At 27.6% G+C, this 20,414-nt stretch overlaps 2 protein-coding genes across 2 annotated transcripts; both read left to right on the forward strand.

The window, feature by feature from the left end:
- The first annotated feature begins 11,538 nt into the window (after positions 1-11,538).
- Positions 11,539-14,409, forward strand: LOC114189555 (caffeoylshikimate esterase-like). Its single transcript, XM_028078150.2, has 8 exons — positions 11,539-11,861; positions 12,010-12,039; positions 12,129-12,258; positions 12,795-12,941; positions 13,037-13,167; positions 13,374-13,511; positions 13,713-13,811; positions 13,921-14,409. Exons 1-8 carry the CDS (start codon positions 11,574-11,576, stop codon positions 14,128-14,130), a joined length of 1,173 nt encoding a protein of 390 aa, XP_027933951.1. The 5' UTR covers positions 11,539-11,573; the 3' UTR covers positions 14,131-14,409.
- A 1,223-nt stretch (positions 14,410-15,632) lies between these two features.
- Positions 15,633-20,329, forward strand: LOC114192261 (Regulator of Vps4 activity in the MVB pathway protein). Its single transcript, XM_028081922.2, has 6 exons — positions 15,633-15,799; positions 16,289-16,421; positions 16,521-16,624; positions 18,276-18,447; positions 18,551-18,691; positions 19,664-20,329. The coding sequence occupies exons 1-6, from the start codon at positions 15,750-15,752 to the stop codon at positions 20,036-20,038; spliced, it is 975 nt and encodes a 324-aa protein (XP_027937723.1). The 5' UTR covers positions 15,633-15,749; the 3' UTR covers positions 20,039-20,329.
- Positions 20,330-20,414: the final 85 nt, after the last annotated feature.

Here is a 20,414-nt window from a genome sequence, read left to right on the forward strand (position 1 = left end):
TAAGGCATGGACACCACTCTCAACCCAAAATCTCAAGACAATTGGTTTATAGGTCTTTATCCTTATATAGTATTTTACTTTCTCATTTCTAGTCAATATTAGACTTAAACTCACTTAAATTTCTAACAATTTTTTTTTATATATTTAAATAGATTCAGTGTTGAAATGAAAAAAAGATAAATCTCATATTCGGTGGCCAATCTTCAGAGTTGTCAATATAACTATGCACAAATATCAAATGAGCTACATATAAAGAAATACTTTTATTTATATATTAAGTTCTTTCAAAGTTGAGATTTCTCATTTTTCTTATACATAAATTGAGATTTGTTGTGGTACATTTGATAATTTTACATTATTTAAGGCTCGAAATTAATGATAATTTAAATGAATTTTCCTTTCCTAATATTCTGTGAAGTCTTTCGAAAATAAAACTTAAGTCGAGTTTCATGTTCATAAACATATAATACCTTGAATGGAATATTCACTTGATATTGTCTCAATAAATTTAAGCTCAGAACAATTATAATAACTGTAAAAACATTTTCACCTTTTCTTGTTAAAATTAAAAACCTTCGCAAAAGTAATATAGATTTGAGGCTGAGTAATGTTTTTCACGTGTAGAAAAAGTGGTAGGTAGAAGCTCGAATTCACCACCAACGCAAGATGATTAAAAAGAAAAAGGTTAGTAGTAGATTGGCCAAACTAATTAAAATCAAAAGGTTTGAAAGCCGTTATCCTTTAATTAAGCTTTTAAGCCTTATCATTAATCACCCGTTCAAAATAAAATTCAATGCTTATCAACTTATCACCTAATTCTTTAATTAATGCTTTAATATATATAAATATAAAAAGACTCTTCTATTGTATTTTTATTAGTTTTTTTATCTGTGCAACCCACAAGATTATTTAACTGTAATTTTTTTGGATGGGGTATTTTAAATGTATTTTCTTTTAATGGCAATCAACAACAAGTGCTATTCAATAATATATATGATGAAAATATGATGTTTTTAATAAATTATCAATTATATAATACAAAAAAGAAAATGTCATCCATGTTATGTAATCAATTAAGAACCTAGTAAAAAATATACATCTGGAACTTTTAGAAGAATTGTTGCTCTATTTTATCATAAGTTTTCTTTCTTATTTCTAATTTTAGAAAGAAAAAAACAACTGCATAAGTGTTTCTTCTGTTGTCTCCTTCTGTATCTGCAACAACCAAAAAATTATTTGATATTTCGTACGTATTTCAGGATTGCATTTGAGTTGTTTATATTGTTTGACATATTTTTTCTTTAATGCTAAGTCAAATATTATTATGAAACGCGTTTGAAATGTCAAATAAACTTAATGAAATTTGATTAAAAGAACTAAATCCACATATTTCGAAATATGAGGAATAAATTGGTTCAAAATTTCGAAATGGACTAATTCCAAAATTTATTAAAAGTTAAAGGATAAAAACATATTTAACCCTTATTTTCTTACTGAACATTACATTTTGAGTTTGTATATATTTATTAAAAGATTTGTTTAATTCTTCTTTCTTATTGATGTTTACGATTCGAGTTATTGATTTTAAATATTTTTTTAATTAAATTATTTTCACGTTATAACTTTTTAATTTTATGTTGCGAATTTTTTAATTGAATCTACAATTACAAATATTTTTAAGGACTAGATCAAATGTCCACTTAAAAAATATTTTTTTATTTATTTTTCCAATTTTTTTTCTAAGTTAAGATAATATGCTCGTCAAACTATATAAATAACTTAATTAATTACCAAGCTGTTTAAACTAATGCATCTTTACGGTATATTTGCCGATTAGATAAATGACCGATTAGTTTGCGTCTAGTCACAGCTCGATTGGTCGTTATCTAGGATGTCCTATCCATATTATATTGTATAGATGCCATGATTAGGATTTTTTATTTTTCCGTCATTTCAATATGTTTCTTTAGAGGTAGAGTTATAGCAATTAATATAATATTAAGTTATTATAGTAACTAATAAGAACACCAGTTACAGCACAGAAGAGAATCTCTTGTGTATTTTTCTCATCTGCTACTTTTTCATACTTTCTTTGTTTTCTTTAGTTTGTGCCTGGTTTTTAATACAAGAAGAGGATGTAAATCATGCATCTGAATACAATGACTTCAAATTATCTATTGACCATTCAAAAAAATTGATTTCGATATATTAAAAAAATGATATGTTTTAAAACATTTCAAAGAGTGCATATCTAGTTTGAAAATATAGCTCAAGAACAAGAACGGATAACAGATTAATAAAAAACACAAAATCTTATGTAGTTTTTCTATTTTTTCTTCAAATAAATATTTTTTTCTATTTTTATTTTATTTAAAAATCATTATCTGAGTAAAAAGTGTGAAATTGTGTTAATACTATTTACTAGGAATGAAGAATGATCGAATTCAACCGAACTAATTTAGTATTATTTGAATTTAATATTTTAAAATTTGTATTTGATCATTCAATTTATCCAGTTAATTAGATTTGCATTATTCAGAGTATAAAATAATTTCGTTGAACTTTTCAGTTTACGCATCTATAATAAATTAATTTTATATATGATTTTTTTTAATAAATAACATAAAGATAATACATTTTAATTGAAAAAATAATATGTGTAATTTTAATAATAATAATTATTATAATATATTATAATTTTAATATAATAACAATATAAAAAATAAAATTTTGAACAAATTTATAAATATAAAATTGTAAATTTAGATTAAATCAAATATTTATCTAAATTTGATGAAATCATTTATTTTTTAAATACCGTTTGTGTGTACGCATCGATATGTATAATGTTATATTAATAAATAGTAATTTTATAATTTGTAAAGTTAATAATATACAATAAATTTATAATTATTAAATATAAAGTGAAATAAAATAAAAAAATAAAAAAGTTAGATAATATTATAAAAAATATATAAATAATTGTTATTTTTTAAAATTTTAATAAATAATTATATTATAAAATTAAAATTAAAATTAAAAATATAAATATAAATAAAAGAGAAATGCTTAATTTTGTTTTTGTGTGTTAAATATTTTGTATTTAAAATATTTAAATACAAAATATACATGATGTTCTCTTAAAATAATATAACATTTAGATTTTATTTTTTAATGTATATAAATTATTTTCTTGACTGACTTGAATATATAGATAAATCATATTTTAATTTACAAAAATTATAATTTAATAGAAAAAAAAATTGATGCATGTGTTTGAATATTTTCTTTTTCATATTTTTAAATCAACATCAATTTGAACGGTGAAAATATGTGAAATAAAAAAATATAAGTTATAAAAAAGTTAAATATTAAAGTAAAATAAAATAAATTATTTATAATAAAATTTAAATATTAAAGTAAAAGAAAATAATAAAAATTAAACATAATTGTTTTATCGTTTATTTTAAAAAAAAAAATATCGGTTAACTGTTCACTAATTGAATTATGTATTTTATTTTCTCATTTTTCTTCAATGATCTCTTATCCTAAATACCGCGCACACTCCAATTTTTAATTGAGACAATGATCGTGAGTTTCTCATCACCGTCAGTACTATATAAGGTCATATCGCCTTGCTCTCGTTATCCCACCTTACCACCTTGACTACAATTCTAACATCTCACACCCCACCCTGATATGTTTTTGTTTGAACCTTAACTATAACTAACATTTTATCATTCTCTTATATGTCTTTTGCATTTTTCTAATTTTTTATACTCATTGCTTCACTATTCTCATTTCACCTTTTTTTTTTCATCGTCTTATAATATTTTTCTTAAATATTTAGAGTTTTACCAATTTTGAAACTCTATATTTTCCACTTTAACAAAATAGTTAATTGTGTGAAAGGTGAATACCAACCAATTTAAGTTTGTCCTTTGAATGTTTTTCTTATTAAAAGTGTACAATTTGTTTATGTTATTGATTATACACTTGCTATATTTAATTTGAGGAAAAACATTATGTTTCAATTTTTTTAAGAGGGGCCTCACGATTGTGGTGTTGGTGTTAAAAAAACTTTTGGGTGTGACATTTTTTACGCACATTACAAAAACGACTATCATTTTACTCTATATTGATTAATTATGAAGGTGTAAAATTTCCCCTTAAATTTCCTCCTCCTTCTTTTAAGGTGTTTTAAAATTCAGCAAAACTAAAGAGTATTTCAATTAAGTTCCATTCAATTCGGTTTAGTTCGGTTTGGTTAGATTTAGTTTAATTCGGTTCAATTCAGTTTGGTCCGACTCAGTTCGGTTCGGTTCAGTGTGGTTAGATTCGGTTCAGTTCAATTCGATTCGCTTTGGTTCAGCTCAATAAAAAATATATAATGAATTTTTAAAATAGTTGTTAAATGTAAAATTAGAAAAATAAAATATGTACATAAGAGAAGTTTTAAAAACAACTTTTGAAGACAAAAAAGGTTTTTAGGCTAACAGTTAAAAGTAAATATTTATAAAATAATTAGTTTTAAAATAATAATTAAGGGTAAAATTAGAATAATGAAATATTAACATAAAAGAGAGTATCTCTTTATATATTGTTATAAATGAAAAAAAATAGTCTAACTAAATTTAACTATGATTATCTGTATTATATTAGAGTAACAAAAAAAAACTAAACTATTTATAATAAAAATTAAATATTAAAGTAAAAAAATTGATTTTTTTCATCATCTTATATTATTTTTCTTAAATATTTATGATTTTACCAATTTCGGAACTTTATGTTTTCCACTTTGATAAGATAGTTATTTCCCTGAAAGGTGAATACAAACATTCTTAAGTTTGTGCTTTGAATGTTGTTTTTATTGAAAGTATACAATTTGTTTAAGTTATTGTTTATACACTTGCTATATCTAATTTGGGGAAAAACATTATGTTTCAATTGTTTAAGAGAGACATCACGGTTGTGGTGTAGGTGCTGAAAAAACTTTTGGGTGTGCCATTTTTTACGCACATTACAAAGCGACTATCCTTTTCCTCTATATTAATTAATTATGAAAGTGTAAAAATTTTCCTTAAATTTTTCCCTCTTTTTTTTAAGGTGTTTTAAAATTCAGCAAAATTAAAGAGTATTTATGTTCAGTTCATTTCAGTTCAATTCGGTTCGGTTAGTTTCAGTTTGGTTTGTTTCAATTCGGTTCAGTCCGGTTTGGTTCAGGGCGGTTTTTTTCGGTTCAATCTGGTTCGATTTGGTTTGGTTCAGTTCAATTCGTTTCGGTTCAGTTCGATTCAATGCGGTTCGGTTCTGTCCAGTTTGGTTCGGTTTAGTTCTGTTCAGTGCGGTTCGATTCGGTCTGGTCCGGTTCGGTATAGTTCGGTTCAATTCGGTTCAGTGCGGTTCAATTCGATCTGGTTTGATTTGGTTTGGTTCGGTTCAATTCAGTTCAATAAAGAATATATAATGATTTTTTAAAATAATTGTTAAATGTAAAATTAGAAAAATAAAATATGTACATAGGAAAAGTTTTTAAAACAACTGTTGAAGACAAAAAAAAGTTTTTTAGATTAATAGTTAAAAGTAAACTATTTATAAAATAACTAGTTTTTAAAATAACAACCAAAGATAAAATTGGAATAACGAAATATGAACATAAAATAGGATATCTATTTATATATTGTTATAGATATAAAATAATTTTGTTGAACTTTTCAGTTTATGCATCTATATTAAATTAAATTTTATAAATGATTTTTTTAATAAATAACATAAAGATAATACATTTTAATTGAAAAAATAACATGTATAATTTTAATAATAAATATTATTATAATAAATTATATTTTTAATATAATAACAATATAAAAATAAATTTTTAAACAAATTTATAAATATAAAAATGTAAATTTAGATTAAATCAAATATTTATCTAAATTTGATGAAATCATTTATTTTTTAAATACGTACGCATCAATATGTATAATCTTATATTAATAAATAATGATTTTATAATGTTGTAAAATTAATATATAAAATAAATTTATATTTATTAAATGTAAAGTGAAATAAATGAAAAAGAAATAAAAAAATGTAGATAATATTATAAAAAATATGTAAAAATAATTATTAATTTTTAAAATTTTAATAAATAATTATATTATAAAAATAAAAATACAATAAAAAAATTTAAATAAAAAAGAAAAAATCACTTTATATATAATTATAAGTTATCCTTCATCAAATCAGTCCGAAGTTTAAATTTATTGTGATTTTCTTAGTATTCGGTCCGATAAGATTTTTTTTGCTCACGGTACTGTTCAATGTTTAGAAGAAGTAGACTTTTTGTACAAGAGTGGATTGTTTCAAAATGTAAATAATGGGTTGATGGATGGACGTTTACCAAATTAAATTTTGCAGCTTTTTCTTGATGGCGTTGCCCATTCTTTCGTTCATTCATTCTCCTGTGGTTCAAATAAGGAAAAAAATTTCTCAGTATGGTTTGAAAGTACAATATTAAATGTATCTTTTTCATTTTGATTTTTCAAACGCTCCTTCCCCTAATCCTCATCATTAGATTTGACTGATTTGATGTTAGAAACTGAATTTCGTTGGACCCACCAATAAAGGACATTTCAATATTATTATTTCTCATTCTCAAAATAAAAACATTGAATTAGGAAGAAGAGATTGTAGGAAATAAGGATAAAAGAAAAATGATAACACAAACATCCTCTTTTTCACACTTCTTCCCTTCTGTCACATCCGTACTAAAGCACATTGCAGACGTGTTGCATAACAGGATTACGTTTCTTCTTTCATTCAAATATTCTTTTAGTATTTTACCTTTTTAGTATTTTTTATTTTATTTTAAATTCTATTTTTCATCATTTAAACGTTTAAAGTTTAAATCGAATCAAGTGCGTTATTCTATTAACTTTTATTGTCTTTATCAAAATCCATAATGATTTCCCACGAATGAACTATTTTATAATGGATATATTAGGTATTGTTATTTTGAGAGAAGAATTAAATGATACGGAAATGAAAAACGTCTCTATTGTTACAGCAATATAAAATTATATATAAATAATTTAAAATGAAAATAAATTTAATATATAAGATAAAAGATAATTTATTCAAATGAAGTTTATTTTTCTTTTTAATAGTAATTTTAAAAGTAATAATTTTATTATTATAATCTTAATAAATTATTATTTACATTATTAATTTTAATTATTTTGTTTTTCCATAATCAAAAGAATAAATAGAAGTGAAATCACTGTAATAATTTCAGAGACATTGTCTTTGGACAAAATACAGTGAACATAAAATTAGATAAGTGAATTAAAACTAAGTGTATATTTTAACGCTAAACCACATGCGGTAAAAATTAAATAATAAAATGGTAATTTGGTAATTGTAAATTTGATCATGTTACTCTTTGAATTTCACTATAAATAATGTAATTGAATTTTCAGTTAATTTTTTTAATCATCTCCTTCCATTATCTTAGATCACTTTCAAAAAAATACGTTTCACAGTCTAATCATCACATTCCATTTTTGTGTGAATAATACATCCATACAAAAACAAATTGTTAAAAGTAATCATTATAATCACTATAAACTATTATACATTATTTAAATAATAATATATTACAGTAACATAATTAATTGAAACACGGCAAACATTATATTAAAACGACTATTTTAAGGTAAAAATGTTGATTTGCTGGTGAAACTAAATAAAAGTATCAAAAATAAATTTAAAATTTAATTTAGTTATATAAAACTAATCAATAATGTGAAACTTTGCACTATAAATTTGTTTTATTTCAAAATAATTTTAATAATTGTATATATATTTCGAACTTAGAACTAAACATCAATGATTTGACAAATGATATATAATAATAAAATATGTATTGTAGATTTATTTTATTTTTATTTTTAATTGTTAATCAGTGTGATAACATCAACACAAAGTTAAATAAATTAAAACAAAAGTTAAAATAATATATAATGATAAAAAAAATATTATTGGAAGCTTTTTTGATGAAAAAAAAAAGTTGCTATGCGTGATGTCTATTCAGTCGTATGTGATAGGTTCAAAATATCTAAAACAGATGCCAAAGTTGATTAGATAAGAATGAATAAGAGTAGTGTTTAACTGAGATGGCCCAATAGACATTGGTTGGTAGCATTTATTGGTGAATTGATTCATGTTGAAACATATTTATTGGATGGTGCGGACATAAACCTCGTCGGCCCAATAAGCTAATAAGTAGCATTAAAGGATATAGTTTAGACTTTATTAAACAATATTCAACACAAAAACAAAGGGATTAGCAGACACTATTATTCAATAATTCATAATTAATGAACAACCATATGAGTTGGTGAACCGACGTACGGGGAAGAGGCTCATTAAAGTGACCATGAGAGGATCAATTTTTATTAAATTTATTTTTAGGACTAGTTTGGACTAAATGTCAATACAAAATAAATATTGAAATGAACAAAATTATAAACAATTTTAAAAATTAATGGTAATATAGAACAACACAAAATTAAAAGATATAATAAATTAAGATTGTTTTAACTACTTTCAACTTTGAAAATTTTCCTCGTAAATCATTCATAGTGAATTTGGGTATTTGTTATTCCATCCATATATGTTACTACAGTATCCAAACAAACAGATAAAGAAATGGGTAAACTATAGCAAGTGTTCATCTGAAGAAAAAAAATGAAAGAAAAGAAAAACATAATAAATGTTTATTTTTATACCGTTTAATATAATTTTTTATTTTAATGTTAATTCAAATATTATCATAAAATATGTTTAAAACGTCAAATAAATTTAATAAAATTTGATAAAAAGGATTTAATACACACATTTATAAAAATAAATGACTAAATTAGTATAACGTTTTGAAAAGGAATTAATTTCAAAATTCACTTAAACTTAAGAAAAAAAACATATTTAACCCTTAAAACAATTTGGATCATTTGAGCAATTCTATCAAAATTAATGAAAACTCTAATAACTATATACAACCATAAGTTAAAGAAATAAATAAGTGAGGTTGCTTTTCCTATAGGTAGTTGTCTATTAAACGACTAAATATATGTTAAATACAAAGTATCTTCAGTACACTTAGTTTTGTCAATTGAATTTCTTTATTAGAACAAAATCATAAGGAATAATACCTTAAGAAGATGGAAACGCCTTTTCACATTATATTTTAACATTATTAATATAAGTGTAATTTTTCCTAGTTTTTACAAATAAATTTGTTTTTTTAATTAATTGTAAATGGTTCTATTTAACTTGAGATGATTACACTTATCTTCGATTGCTGTTGTATTAGTAGATATAAGAAAGAGAATAAAAAGTTAATATTACTGGGAGATGGTGCAAACAATACATATACTTTTGTGATCAGTGTGGTGGGATATAAAATTGTGGTAAAAAAATGGATGAAACAAAAGAGTAGGAGAAAAATATACACACCCCTCTCTTGTCACACACACCTTTGACTTGTTCCCTTGGTCATTTCATTCCCGTAATCACAACAGAAACTTTCACAGTAAAACAACCGACATATTACTGATAATACATAAAGTGTAACATTAATTTCTCACATCAAAACACGATCATAATTGTGATAATCACTCATAATTGTGAAGTTGTTTCTCAATAAGTCAATGATTGCATAGTTTTAAATTTGCTAATGGTTATCAGCTATCAATAATGAAGTCAAGGAAAAAATAACTCTATTTGATGCAAAAATTAATGAGAAAAGAAGAGTCATATACAACGTTTAAAATTTTGAATTTTGAATTTTTCATTTTAGGGGAAGACATCAAACTTTAATCAGAACAAGTAAAACTACATAATTTTAATGACTTTACATAATCATTCATTAGTGTTTTATGAATAAGTGTTTAATTACCTATTATACTATGAAATGTAAATCAAGAAACGGAACTCTTTGATATTTTTCTGTGTGTTTGATTCAGGTTGAATAATTGATTCCGGATAAATTAATTCTCTAACAAAAATTAAAAATTAATTGTTTTTCATTTAACATAATTTTTTTATCTTAATTAATTTTAAAAATTAAACACGTATCGATTCTATATTAAAATATCAATTCTAATCGATTTTACTTCAATTTAATACAAAATCAAACATACACTCGGTCAACTCTGCCTCAAATTTTACCGGAAATTTATATCTCACAAATAGTTAATAGGAGTTTTAGTGTAAAAGGCTAAAAATCAATAAACTAAAAGTTATCAAACCTTTAGGAATGAAAAAAAAATTCGAGAATGGGAAATTAAATTTTAACATATGGATGAATAATGAAGAAATGAGAAATGTTTTTTTGTGAACGAAGTTAGGAATGAAGAATGCATATGATTATTTTTTTTAACTTTTGAATATGATATGAACACGGTAACATGGTTTAGTCGGTAACATGGTTAGTCAAGGTGTAGAAGCTATATAGATAGGCTCAGTCAGCTCTTCCTCAAGCAGAAGTTAAGTAAAAAAAAAACACTTAAACAAACATAACTAAATTTAAAACTATTAAAATAATTAAAAAAATTGACTGTTAATAAATATATCAGTAATAACTTTTTTCCAGTGTTACTTCTTTTATCAATTTGATTTGAACATAAAAAAAATAAGATTTAAATCCAAACTAGTAAATTATTGTATAATCATTATGTCCTTCATCTTAATACAATTTTTTTTTTAAGTATTATCTTTTTTCAAAAAAGAAATTATTGTTAACATATGTCACTCGTTTTTTTTTTTTAAAAAAATTTACTAACGAGTCTTTTGAAAAATTCATTGAGACATTTTCAGCTATTTGAACTAATCCATTTAAAGGATGAACATTAATTTCAGTCAAAAATCTTAAAACAAAATTATGATTTATATATAAAACCATAAACATTTTAAAATGAATAATTGAGAATTAAATCCATCATATTTACTTTCTTATTAAAATTTATTAATTTATGTATGCTATAATATTTGACATTTTATTTCTCGAATATTCTTTTTTTTTTATGTTAAAAAGTGTGCAATGAATTGTAAACTTTGAAAATAGAATTGGTAGTAACTTTGATCTTAAAAATTTGTATTTTGTTAATTACATCTGAATACAATAAAAATATATTTTAGCTCGTTTAAATTAAATCATTCCAAAATAATTTAAATGATTAAATTTAGTTAAAAATATATTTAAGTTAGTTTAAATTAAATCATTCCAAATGATTTTACAGAGTTTCTTACTTTGAATAAATTCAATACAAACATTTCTTGATGAAAAAGATACTTAAGTAAAAAAATAAATTTTAAGAAAAAATCACAAACAAGTGTTAGAGAAATTAACTTATACATAAATTAACCATTATTTTTCTCTAAAAGAAATTATTCGAACGTATTTTTATGGAAAAGGCATATTTTTTCTAATTAAAAGTAGTAAAACTTTGAAGTCAACGCTGATTAAAAACACTTTTGTCGTCTTGGCATATCGCACTAAGCAAGAAATCATGGAGATGTCCGAGGCACTCCGATTTCGATCACACGGCTTCTCCCTCTTCCCACGGGCACCCATCTCTTCAACACAGCACCCTCACAATTTGGTACCCATTTCACAAAAATTCAGTTCAAACACAACGCTGTCGGTGACAACAGCGAAGAAAAAGTCAAGCATCGAAGGTGTGAGCGAAGAGTTGACCGCCATCGCCTCTCTGAACCTTGACTTCGCGCCCTCGCGGAGACGGGTTCGTTCAGCTTTCACCGAGGTGCAGCAGAAGCTGGACCATTTCTTGTTCAAGGTTAGTTCTTACTTACCAATTTGTCACCTTTGCAATAAAGCTTTGGTTTCTGCGGTTTCATCTTTCAGATTTTTGCCTTGTTAAAGAATCACTCATTCATTTTGATGTGTCAATCTCTTCCCCTGTTTATCTTGGGTTGGCAAATTAGGCTGCTCCTGCAGGGATCAGAACCGAGGAAGTAAGCTTTTTCTGTTTTTGGCAAACAATCTCTATGTTCTTTTGTTCGTTTGGTGAAAAATATGATAAATTTGGTTGCTTGTTTATTAGTGGTACGAAAGGAACTCAAGGGGATTGGAAATTTTCTGCAAAAGCTGGTTACCTGAATCTGGCGTTCCACTCAAGGCTGCTTTGTGTTTCTGTCATGGATATGGCAGCACTTGCACTTTTTTCTTTGAAGGTGGTTTGTCATAATTGCATGCCTTAAACCCTAAGATATGTTTTTATTCAGTGTAATGATAAAATAATTGTCATTTAGTTTCTCATTTAATACTATGAGTTTTAGTCTTTAGTTGAGGCAAGTGATGTATTATGATCAATGTAACTCGTCTCATCTGGTGGGAGAAGTGAGTAAAGCTTTTGTTGTTGTTCTTGTACACTTGTACTGTAGTTGAGTGTCTGTTTTACTTCTAGATTTTGTCCTGTTAAAATTTATGAGTTTTGCATTGAGCCCTTTAAATAGACAAATTAAACAAAATATTAACAGAGACTGTACAGGGAAGAAAAATATTCACGAGGACTAAATTACAACTTCTTATTAAAAACGGGAAACAAAATAGAAAAGTCGTGAGTTAGAGTGGTAAAGCATACAATTGACCCTAATTTCATTTAGACAAGTAGCTAATTTGCCCTCTGTAGTATGTTGTACAATCAATTTTTTATCAAAGCTAAAAACTTGCCAAATTGAACAGAGGGAGCATTTGAATTTTTATTCAGGTATTGCCAAAAGAATAGCTGCTTCTGGGTATGGTGTTTATGCTATGGATTATCCAGGTTTTGGTCTATCTGATGGATTACACGGTTATATACCAGATTTTGATGATTTGGTTGATGACGTTATAGAACATTATTCAAAAATCAAAGGTAAGATTTTTTGCATCCATGATGTCATATTAATCACTATAGTAATTTGTAATCTTTCATATGGGAAAATGCATGCATTATATTTCAATTGACAGATAGACCTGAGGTGAGTGGGTTGCCTCGATATATTATGGGGCAGTCTATGGGTGGAGCAATTGCTCTTAAGGTACATTTGAAGGAACCAAACACTTGGGATGGAGTAATCCTTGTTGCACCAATGTGTAAAGTAAGCACATTCCTCTGTGTTGCAGTTGATGTCACTGACTTCATTATTATAATTTTCATGTCTTTGTCATATTATGAATTCTCTAGTTTTAGAGCATTGAACTGTTTTATTCATAGGATTCCAAAATCATCTGAAGAATAGCCTTTCTTGGGAATATTCGAATATGTATCTGATAAACCCTGATTTATTCTTGTTTTGGTGCCAAGATCGCAGAGGGTATGCTACCGTCAAGTGCAGTTTTGAAGGTATTAAGCATTCTGTCTAAAGTGATGCCAAAGGCAAAGCTGTTCCCGCACAAAGATATATCTGAGCTAACTTTCCGAGAACCTCGCAAGAGAAAAGTGGTTGGTAATTTTGTGAACCCTTAAATGTTCCATGCACCCTTGCCTTAATTCTTATATAGTGATTTCAAGTGCATGAACTGATCCACAGTATCTTCTATCATTGATTGTTGTGAACTTTGAAAAAACTTGATGCAGAACTAGTCCCTGAAAGTTTGCACAACTGTACAAACTAATTATAGGACTTTATTCTTTCCTTTATAGGCAGGTTACAATGTTATTTCTTATGATGATCCAACACGATTGAAAACTGGCATGGAGCTTCTAAGTGCCACTCAAGAAATCGAGTCACAATTACACAAGGTGGTTAGTTTTTGCTTTTTCTCCTCTGGTTATCTGTGATTTTTGCATGCAGTAACTGTCATATAAATATAAATTGAGAGAACATTTATATGTATTGAGAGTAATGCAGGTTTCAGCTCCCTTATTGATTCTTCATGGAGCAGCAGATAAGGTGACAGATCCATTAGTGAGTGAATTTCTTTATGAGAAAGCTTCTAGCAAGGATAAGACACTGAAGATCTATGAAGGAGGTTACCACGGCATCTTGGAAGGGGAACCTGATGACAGAATTTTTGCTGTCCATAATGACATTATCTCATGGCTTGATTCTAGGTGCTAACTTGAATGAGGGTTATACTTCATATTTTAGTCATATTTTTTATCTTAGTGAAAATGTAACCTTCACAAAATTTATCTCACAGGAATGGCACCTCTGTTGCTTCTTATTATGGTAGCTATATGTACATGTCAATTAGGCTTTCTACCTCATCAGAGGCTCATTTATGAATTTAATGTTATAGTTCGCTCATTGGCTCTTCAAACCAGGTGTAATACATTATTCCCTTTCTAGAGAGTTGTTTGTGAGATTATTTGTGAATACAGTGTGATTTTCTTTTTACACTGTTAATATGGAATACCTATCTATTTTGTTGACGATTAATCTCCAGAGGAGAATTGAGTTGCCATCTTTAATAAAGTTTTCCTTAAAAAAAAAAGAATTGAGAGATTGTGGAGATAAATAAAAATCGAGAAAAACCCAACAAACAAGAATTATAAAGTCATTTGCGGAATCAGACCAGTAAAATATCTATTCTTCTAGTAATTAATTGATAAATAGAAAATAAAACGAAAAATTAATAATATATTAAAACATGTTTGAATAAATTTCTTCTCAAAAAAAAAAGAAAAAAGGAATTAATCTTCATATCATAATATTTAAATTAGAAACAGTCTTCGAAAAACACTTTTATAAATTAATTTATATTTAAGCTAATTTTTATATATAATTTTTTTTTCTATTATTCTAATGTGGAAATCTTTATTGTGGAGTTCATCCAATAAACTATTTTCTTAACACCTACTTAAATTACATATTTTGTCATGATATATATATTTTTAATTTATTAAATTAGTATTTATGCTTAATTAATATTAATGTTCCTAATAAATTGGAATATTTTTAATTACGTTTCTATTAAATATTTAGTCAAATTATTAAAAGATGTGACATTTTTAATATGACATTTTGTAGATTGATGACAAGAAAAAAATGTCACGTCTTTAATCACAGAATTAACTGCAGGAACTTAATTAAAATATTGAAATAGATAATTTTTTAATAAAAATTTCATTAAAAGTATTTAAATTTATTGAAAATATAAAATTTAATTAATCTTTAATATTTATTTGAAAAGAATGAAAATAAATAAGTAGTGTGTGTACAAAAATAGATAGCACAAGACATGTTATATGGAAGAATTTTTTAAATAAATTTTTCTTGAAGAAGAAAAAAAAAATATGATGGAATACAAAATTCTTGCGGATGGATATTACTAAACAATGGTTTTGTGCAAATTAACATTTGCTGTATCATTAATGGTTCAGTTTTTATAACATTCATAAATAATACGAGATAATTTAAGAATAGAACTTTTAAATACTTTTATTTTAATTTAAGTATATTTTTTTTAAATTTTACATTATTTATAATTTTATCTTTTATCTAACTTTTAAGTTTATGTATATATTATTAGAAATAAAAAATAGAATAGAAAATTATATGAATATTTTATTAAAATGAATAATAATTATTATCTTTCAACCTTAAACAAAAGATGAGAAGAAACCGATGCAATAATAGTATGGATGAGACGAGAAACATATATGAAGGGCAGAGACATCTTCTGTTTTCTTTGGTCTCACCCTCGCACTTGCAGTGGCGTCTAAGAAACAGGCACCATGTCACTTCTTAACCAGCTTTTCAACAGAGGCGTTTTTGGAACTCGATGGTGATTTCCCATTGCTTATAAGATTTAACTTTTCTGATTCTCATAACTATACATGATTTAGGTTTTGGGTGTTTCTGTGTCTCTGGATGTTACGTTTCTCAATTCAGTCTCGGTCAATTTCTTTTTTTCTTTTCATACGCTTGCTCAAATTGTAATTGAAGTGTTTATTGTGTCAAATTCAATTTCAGTTTTGACTCCTTAGGGTTTGTTTACTTTCTTGAAACATGTAATGTAAGATAGTGAGGTATATTCAATGTGTATAGCCAGATTTTGGGTTGTTGGGGGAAACTGAACTATTCTGATAAAAGAGCATGGATCCTTGGTTGATGCATGTATCTAAGACTGTCCTTCGTGCGATTGTGATTGTTCGAAAGGTTACTTTGCACTTTGGATTTTGATGAATGTTCAATTGGTTGTTCTCTGAACTATCTATCTATTGCGAAGTACACCAGTGACCATTCGGCTTTTCCTTGTTTTTTCATCTTGTAGCAAAACATGCCTCAACCTCGCAATTTCACGCATTAAGCTGCTACAGAACAAAAGAGATGTGCAACTGAAACAAATGTGCAAGGAGATAAGCCAATTCTTGCAGGCTGGCCAAGAGGCAATTGCTAGAATCCGGGTAATCCTTCAAGGGTTGGTTAATAGTTGTTAGTTTCTGTCTGGATCTTTTCTCCCTGTGTTGTGACATGCCTTTTGTAAAATGTGCTGATTTAAATAGGTGGAGCATATTATACGAGAACAAAATATATGGGCTGCATATGAAATATTGGAGTTGTTCTGTGAATTTGTTCTTGCGCGTGTACCTATAATTGAGAACCAGAGGTAAGTCCGCGGGTCATATTAGTCCGCGGGTCATATTAGTACTTATTGGCACACCGCATACTGTCATGCTGTGTATTTTCTCTATGGTTAACGGGCATGAATTTTAGTACTCGTTCAAATCAGATTGTGATTTCCATGCTATTTTTCACAAATGTGAAATTGGTCAATCTTTTTGGATCTTTCTGCTTCACTAAAATTTACTAGTGATATGCTTTTCTCGATACTTGAGAAATCAGAAACAGGGAAAGTATGTGTACACTATTGGCAGTTTTTTGGTGAATGTAACAGTGAAAAATATATTAGATGGCCTCTATTGTCAGTTGAAACCCAAGTATTTATGATTTCATCGTTTTTGAATCTTCAAGGGGCGTAAAATATATATTTTTGAACATAGTATTAGAATCTTACGATTTGCAATTTGAATCACAATTGTATGACTTTGATATGATTTGGCTATTGGCATAAAGAGATGAAGCTGGGGGATGACTAAGAATATTATCAATTACAATACATGGATGAATTAATGCAGTTCCATATCACCAATACAAAAGAAAAGAAACTAAAGGAGTACTACTAAACACATCCTTTTTAATTAATCTGATATTTTAGTTTCATTCTTCTAAAACAAGGGTTCTGCATTGTGACTCACTCATTATATCTATCGTATTTGGCTGTACCCTTACTGCTTTAAGTCTTGTAAAATATAGGTTTCAAACACTCAGCTATAGCTCGTGATTCTGTTGTGTGGGACTTTAGGTCCCTTTTTAGTTTAAAATTATTGTATTTAGGACTACCCATTATTTGAATGATGTATTTCTAGTTATTCTTTGTTATGTCACCAAACTTTACAATTTCATACAGTTTATGAATCAATCAAATAAATAACAATAAAAACATATTTCACCAGGTGAGGTTGGCTACTTGGATTACAAAATGCCATTCTGTTTGTTTTAAATAAATCTTTTATAATATTGTTTACCATGAGATCCCTGCTGACCATTTTCTCCAATGTCCTCCTCGGTCTCTTGCTTTTCATGGGGCTAAAAACTGTATAGTGTACTCTCCTCACTGGTGCTTTCAGTGACTTTTGTGAATCTACTCTCTTCACTTGCACGATTTATGAATCATGATTCAAAAATTAGCATAACAATTTGCAATGTGAATTGTGATTCAATGACCTTGTTTCTGAACTTAAATGGGGTAAAATGTATGGTTTTAAACTTGGTTCAGCAAAATTGCTTTTTTTTATATAACATTAGGTAGGAATAGTGTACTTTGCCTATACTTGATAACTTTTTTATATTTGTCTGTGTTGTGTCTGTATATTGACCCTTTGCATACTGAAATATGTGACACTTTAATGTGATGTCTGAACTTTGAAATGAGACATGTTACTTCAAGTTTATTTACGGCAACTATTAGCAACTAAATAAATAAATGATTCTACTAGAATTTATTGATCTTCCATGCGTTGAATACTTTTATTTCTCTTTCAACTATAGTGAGTTTTATATACATTACACCAAATCACTTTCATGACAGAGAATATTCATTTTCATAACTGAATTGAGTTTTCAAACAGTTGCACCTTATAAAATTTAAAGCAAATTATTTTTAGTCAATCTTGAAGCCTTCCTTCTCCACATGATAGGGAGTGCCCCTCGGAATTGCGAGAAGCCATTGCAAGTATAATTTTTGCTGCCCCTAGATGTTCAGATGTACCAGACTTGTTGCACATCAAGAACTTGTTTACCACTAAATATGGGAAAGAATTTGTCTCTGCAGTATCGGAACTTCGTCCTGATTCAGGCGTAAACCGCACGGTAATATATCTTAATTGCTGCTTCTGAGTAGCATACTGTTACAGCTTCTAAACAATTGCATACTATCATTAGTCCATCTGTTCATCTGATATGATTTTTTCAGATCATTGAAAAGCTTTCAGTAACTGCTCCATCTGGAGAGGTAAAACTCAAGGTCTTGAGGGAGATTGCTGAAGAATACAATATAGCGTGGGATTCTTCTAAAACTGAGGCTGAATTTAGGAAAAATCATGAAGATCTTCTGGTAATTTTATCAGTAGATGCTTGTTTCTTCCTTCATTCTTTTACATTAAAATTATTATCTACTACTAGATTCAGAACATGTCATTGACAGTAGATAGCATCTGTCTCACTAATGAGTTCTCACTTGTCTAGCTATAATGGTCTCCTACCATCTTTGCCGCTGACACTGACCCCATAAATTACTGAGAGTTTAATCCTAATCTCAGGGTACTTTGGTCTTCGTGTGATAGTTCTTCTATGAGCATTGGGAAGTGACTCTAGCTATTGAGGGTATTTGTCTTAAATCTCCTCACATATCTTCTGTATATGTCATAGATATTCTACAAAGTTTAGGTTGTTTGTCGATTGTCTAACACAACCATCTCCTTTAATACGGGCTGGGGACCATGTAAAGAATAGCAACAAGGATCCAAGTGGGCAGGTTTATAAGTTAGATATTCCGTGAATGCAGGAGATCTCGAGGTTATCTGTTTTTCATCAATTTTTCAAATATTAATGTGTCTATTTTGTTCCAGTTTCCTTGAATTTTCAAATGTAGCTTGTTTAATGGTGAGTTTGGTGATTTCCTTGTCATAGACATGTTGCAGGACTAAAATTGTTTGCAGGGAGGGTCCATTTATTATTAGTGGTATTAATAATTTCAGTTATTTAGTCAAATGGTTCTCACTGCTTAACTCTGTCAGTCAATCAATTTGGCTCTACAGCGCCTTAGAGTTCCTTTGAGTTATATACGACTCAAATATACACGTTTATCTTAGCACTTGACATTTAGAAGCCTGTTTCTAGACAAGGGAAATCCAAATCTTGCATTCACTGACCTACGTATTATTTATAGATTTAAACCAAGTGTTGTGAACTAATATTCCAAGATTTTTGAAGCCATTATACTTTGTTGCCTACTTCTTTACTGTGGTGTCCGGAATTTACTCATCTTTTCTTAATTGTTATCATGATTTTCTCGTGTTACCTATAGGGAGGAGCGAAGCAAGTTAGTGCTGGAGCTACGCTTTCTCATACAGCCAGCAGAAATGGTTCTAATAATTCAACATCTCGTACTACGGAACCTTCTAACAAGTCTGTGCCTGATAGACAAGAATATAAACAACTTGAAGCTCCCAGCCTTTCTAACAATAATTTTTCATTGAATATTAATGAAATTGAACAGTCACACAAAAATAATGATGTTCCCGCTGGAGATGCTAAAAGTGAGACAAGATTTCAATCTTCTGATGTACTGGAGAAGGCGCGTGCTGCCATTGCTTCTGCAGATCGTGCATCAGCAGCTGCTCGTGCTGCTACTGCGTTAGTCCAGAGTAGTTTTGGATCATTGAAGCTGGAAGGTAAATAAATCTTCAGTGATCGTAATAGCGGAAAAGAAACGTTATGAACTAAATGCAAAAGGAGAAAGTTATGTTCTTTATATTACGGAGGTGACAGCTTCATACGGTAGTTTCAAGTAATAAGAATTGTGCGGTATGCATTGTATATTCTTAATTTCGTATATGTGTATCATTGTAACTTAACGAAATACTGAAGGGTGTAAACTTCTCTAAATCTGTCATTATTCTTGCTACAGTGAATAATTTATGTCCATTTTCAAAATTGTTATAAATATCATCTCAGGCATTTTTTTGTTGCAGTTTTCAACTCAACCCGACATGTGCAAGTGTGATGAGAGCTTCATGTGCGATTATATTTGACAGGATAGATATTTTTATTGACAA

Source organism: Vigna unguiculata, chromosome 7 (assembly GCF_037176805.1).
Source record: "Vigna unguiculata cultivar grain cowpea cultivar isolate G323 ecotype 2 chromosome 7, ASM3717680v1, whole genome shotgun sequence".
In the NCBI taxonomy this organism is placed as follows: Eukaryota; Viridiplantae; Streptophyta; class Magnoliopsida; order Fabales; family Fabaceae; genus Vigna; species Vigna unguiculata.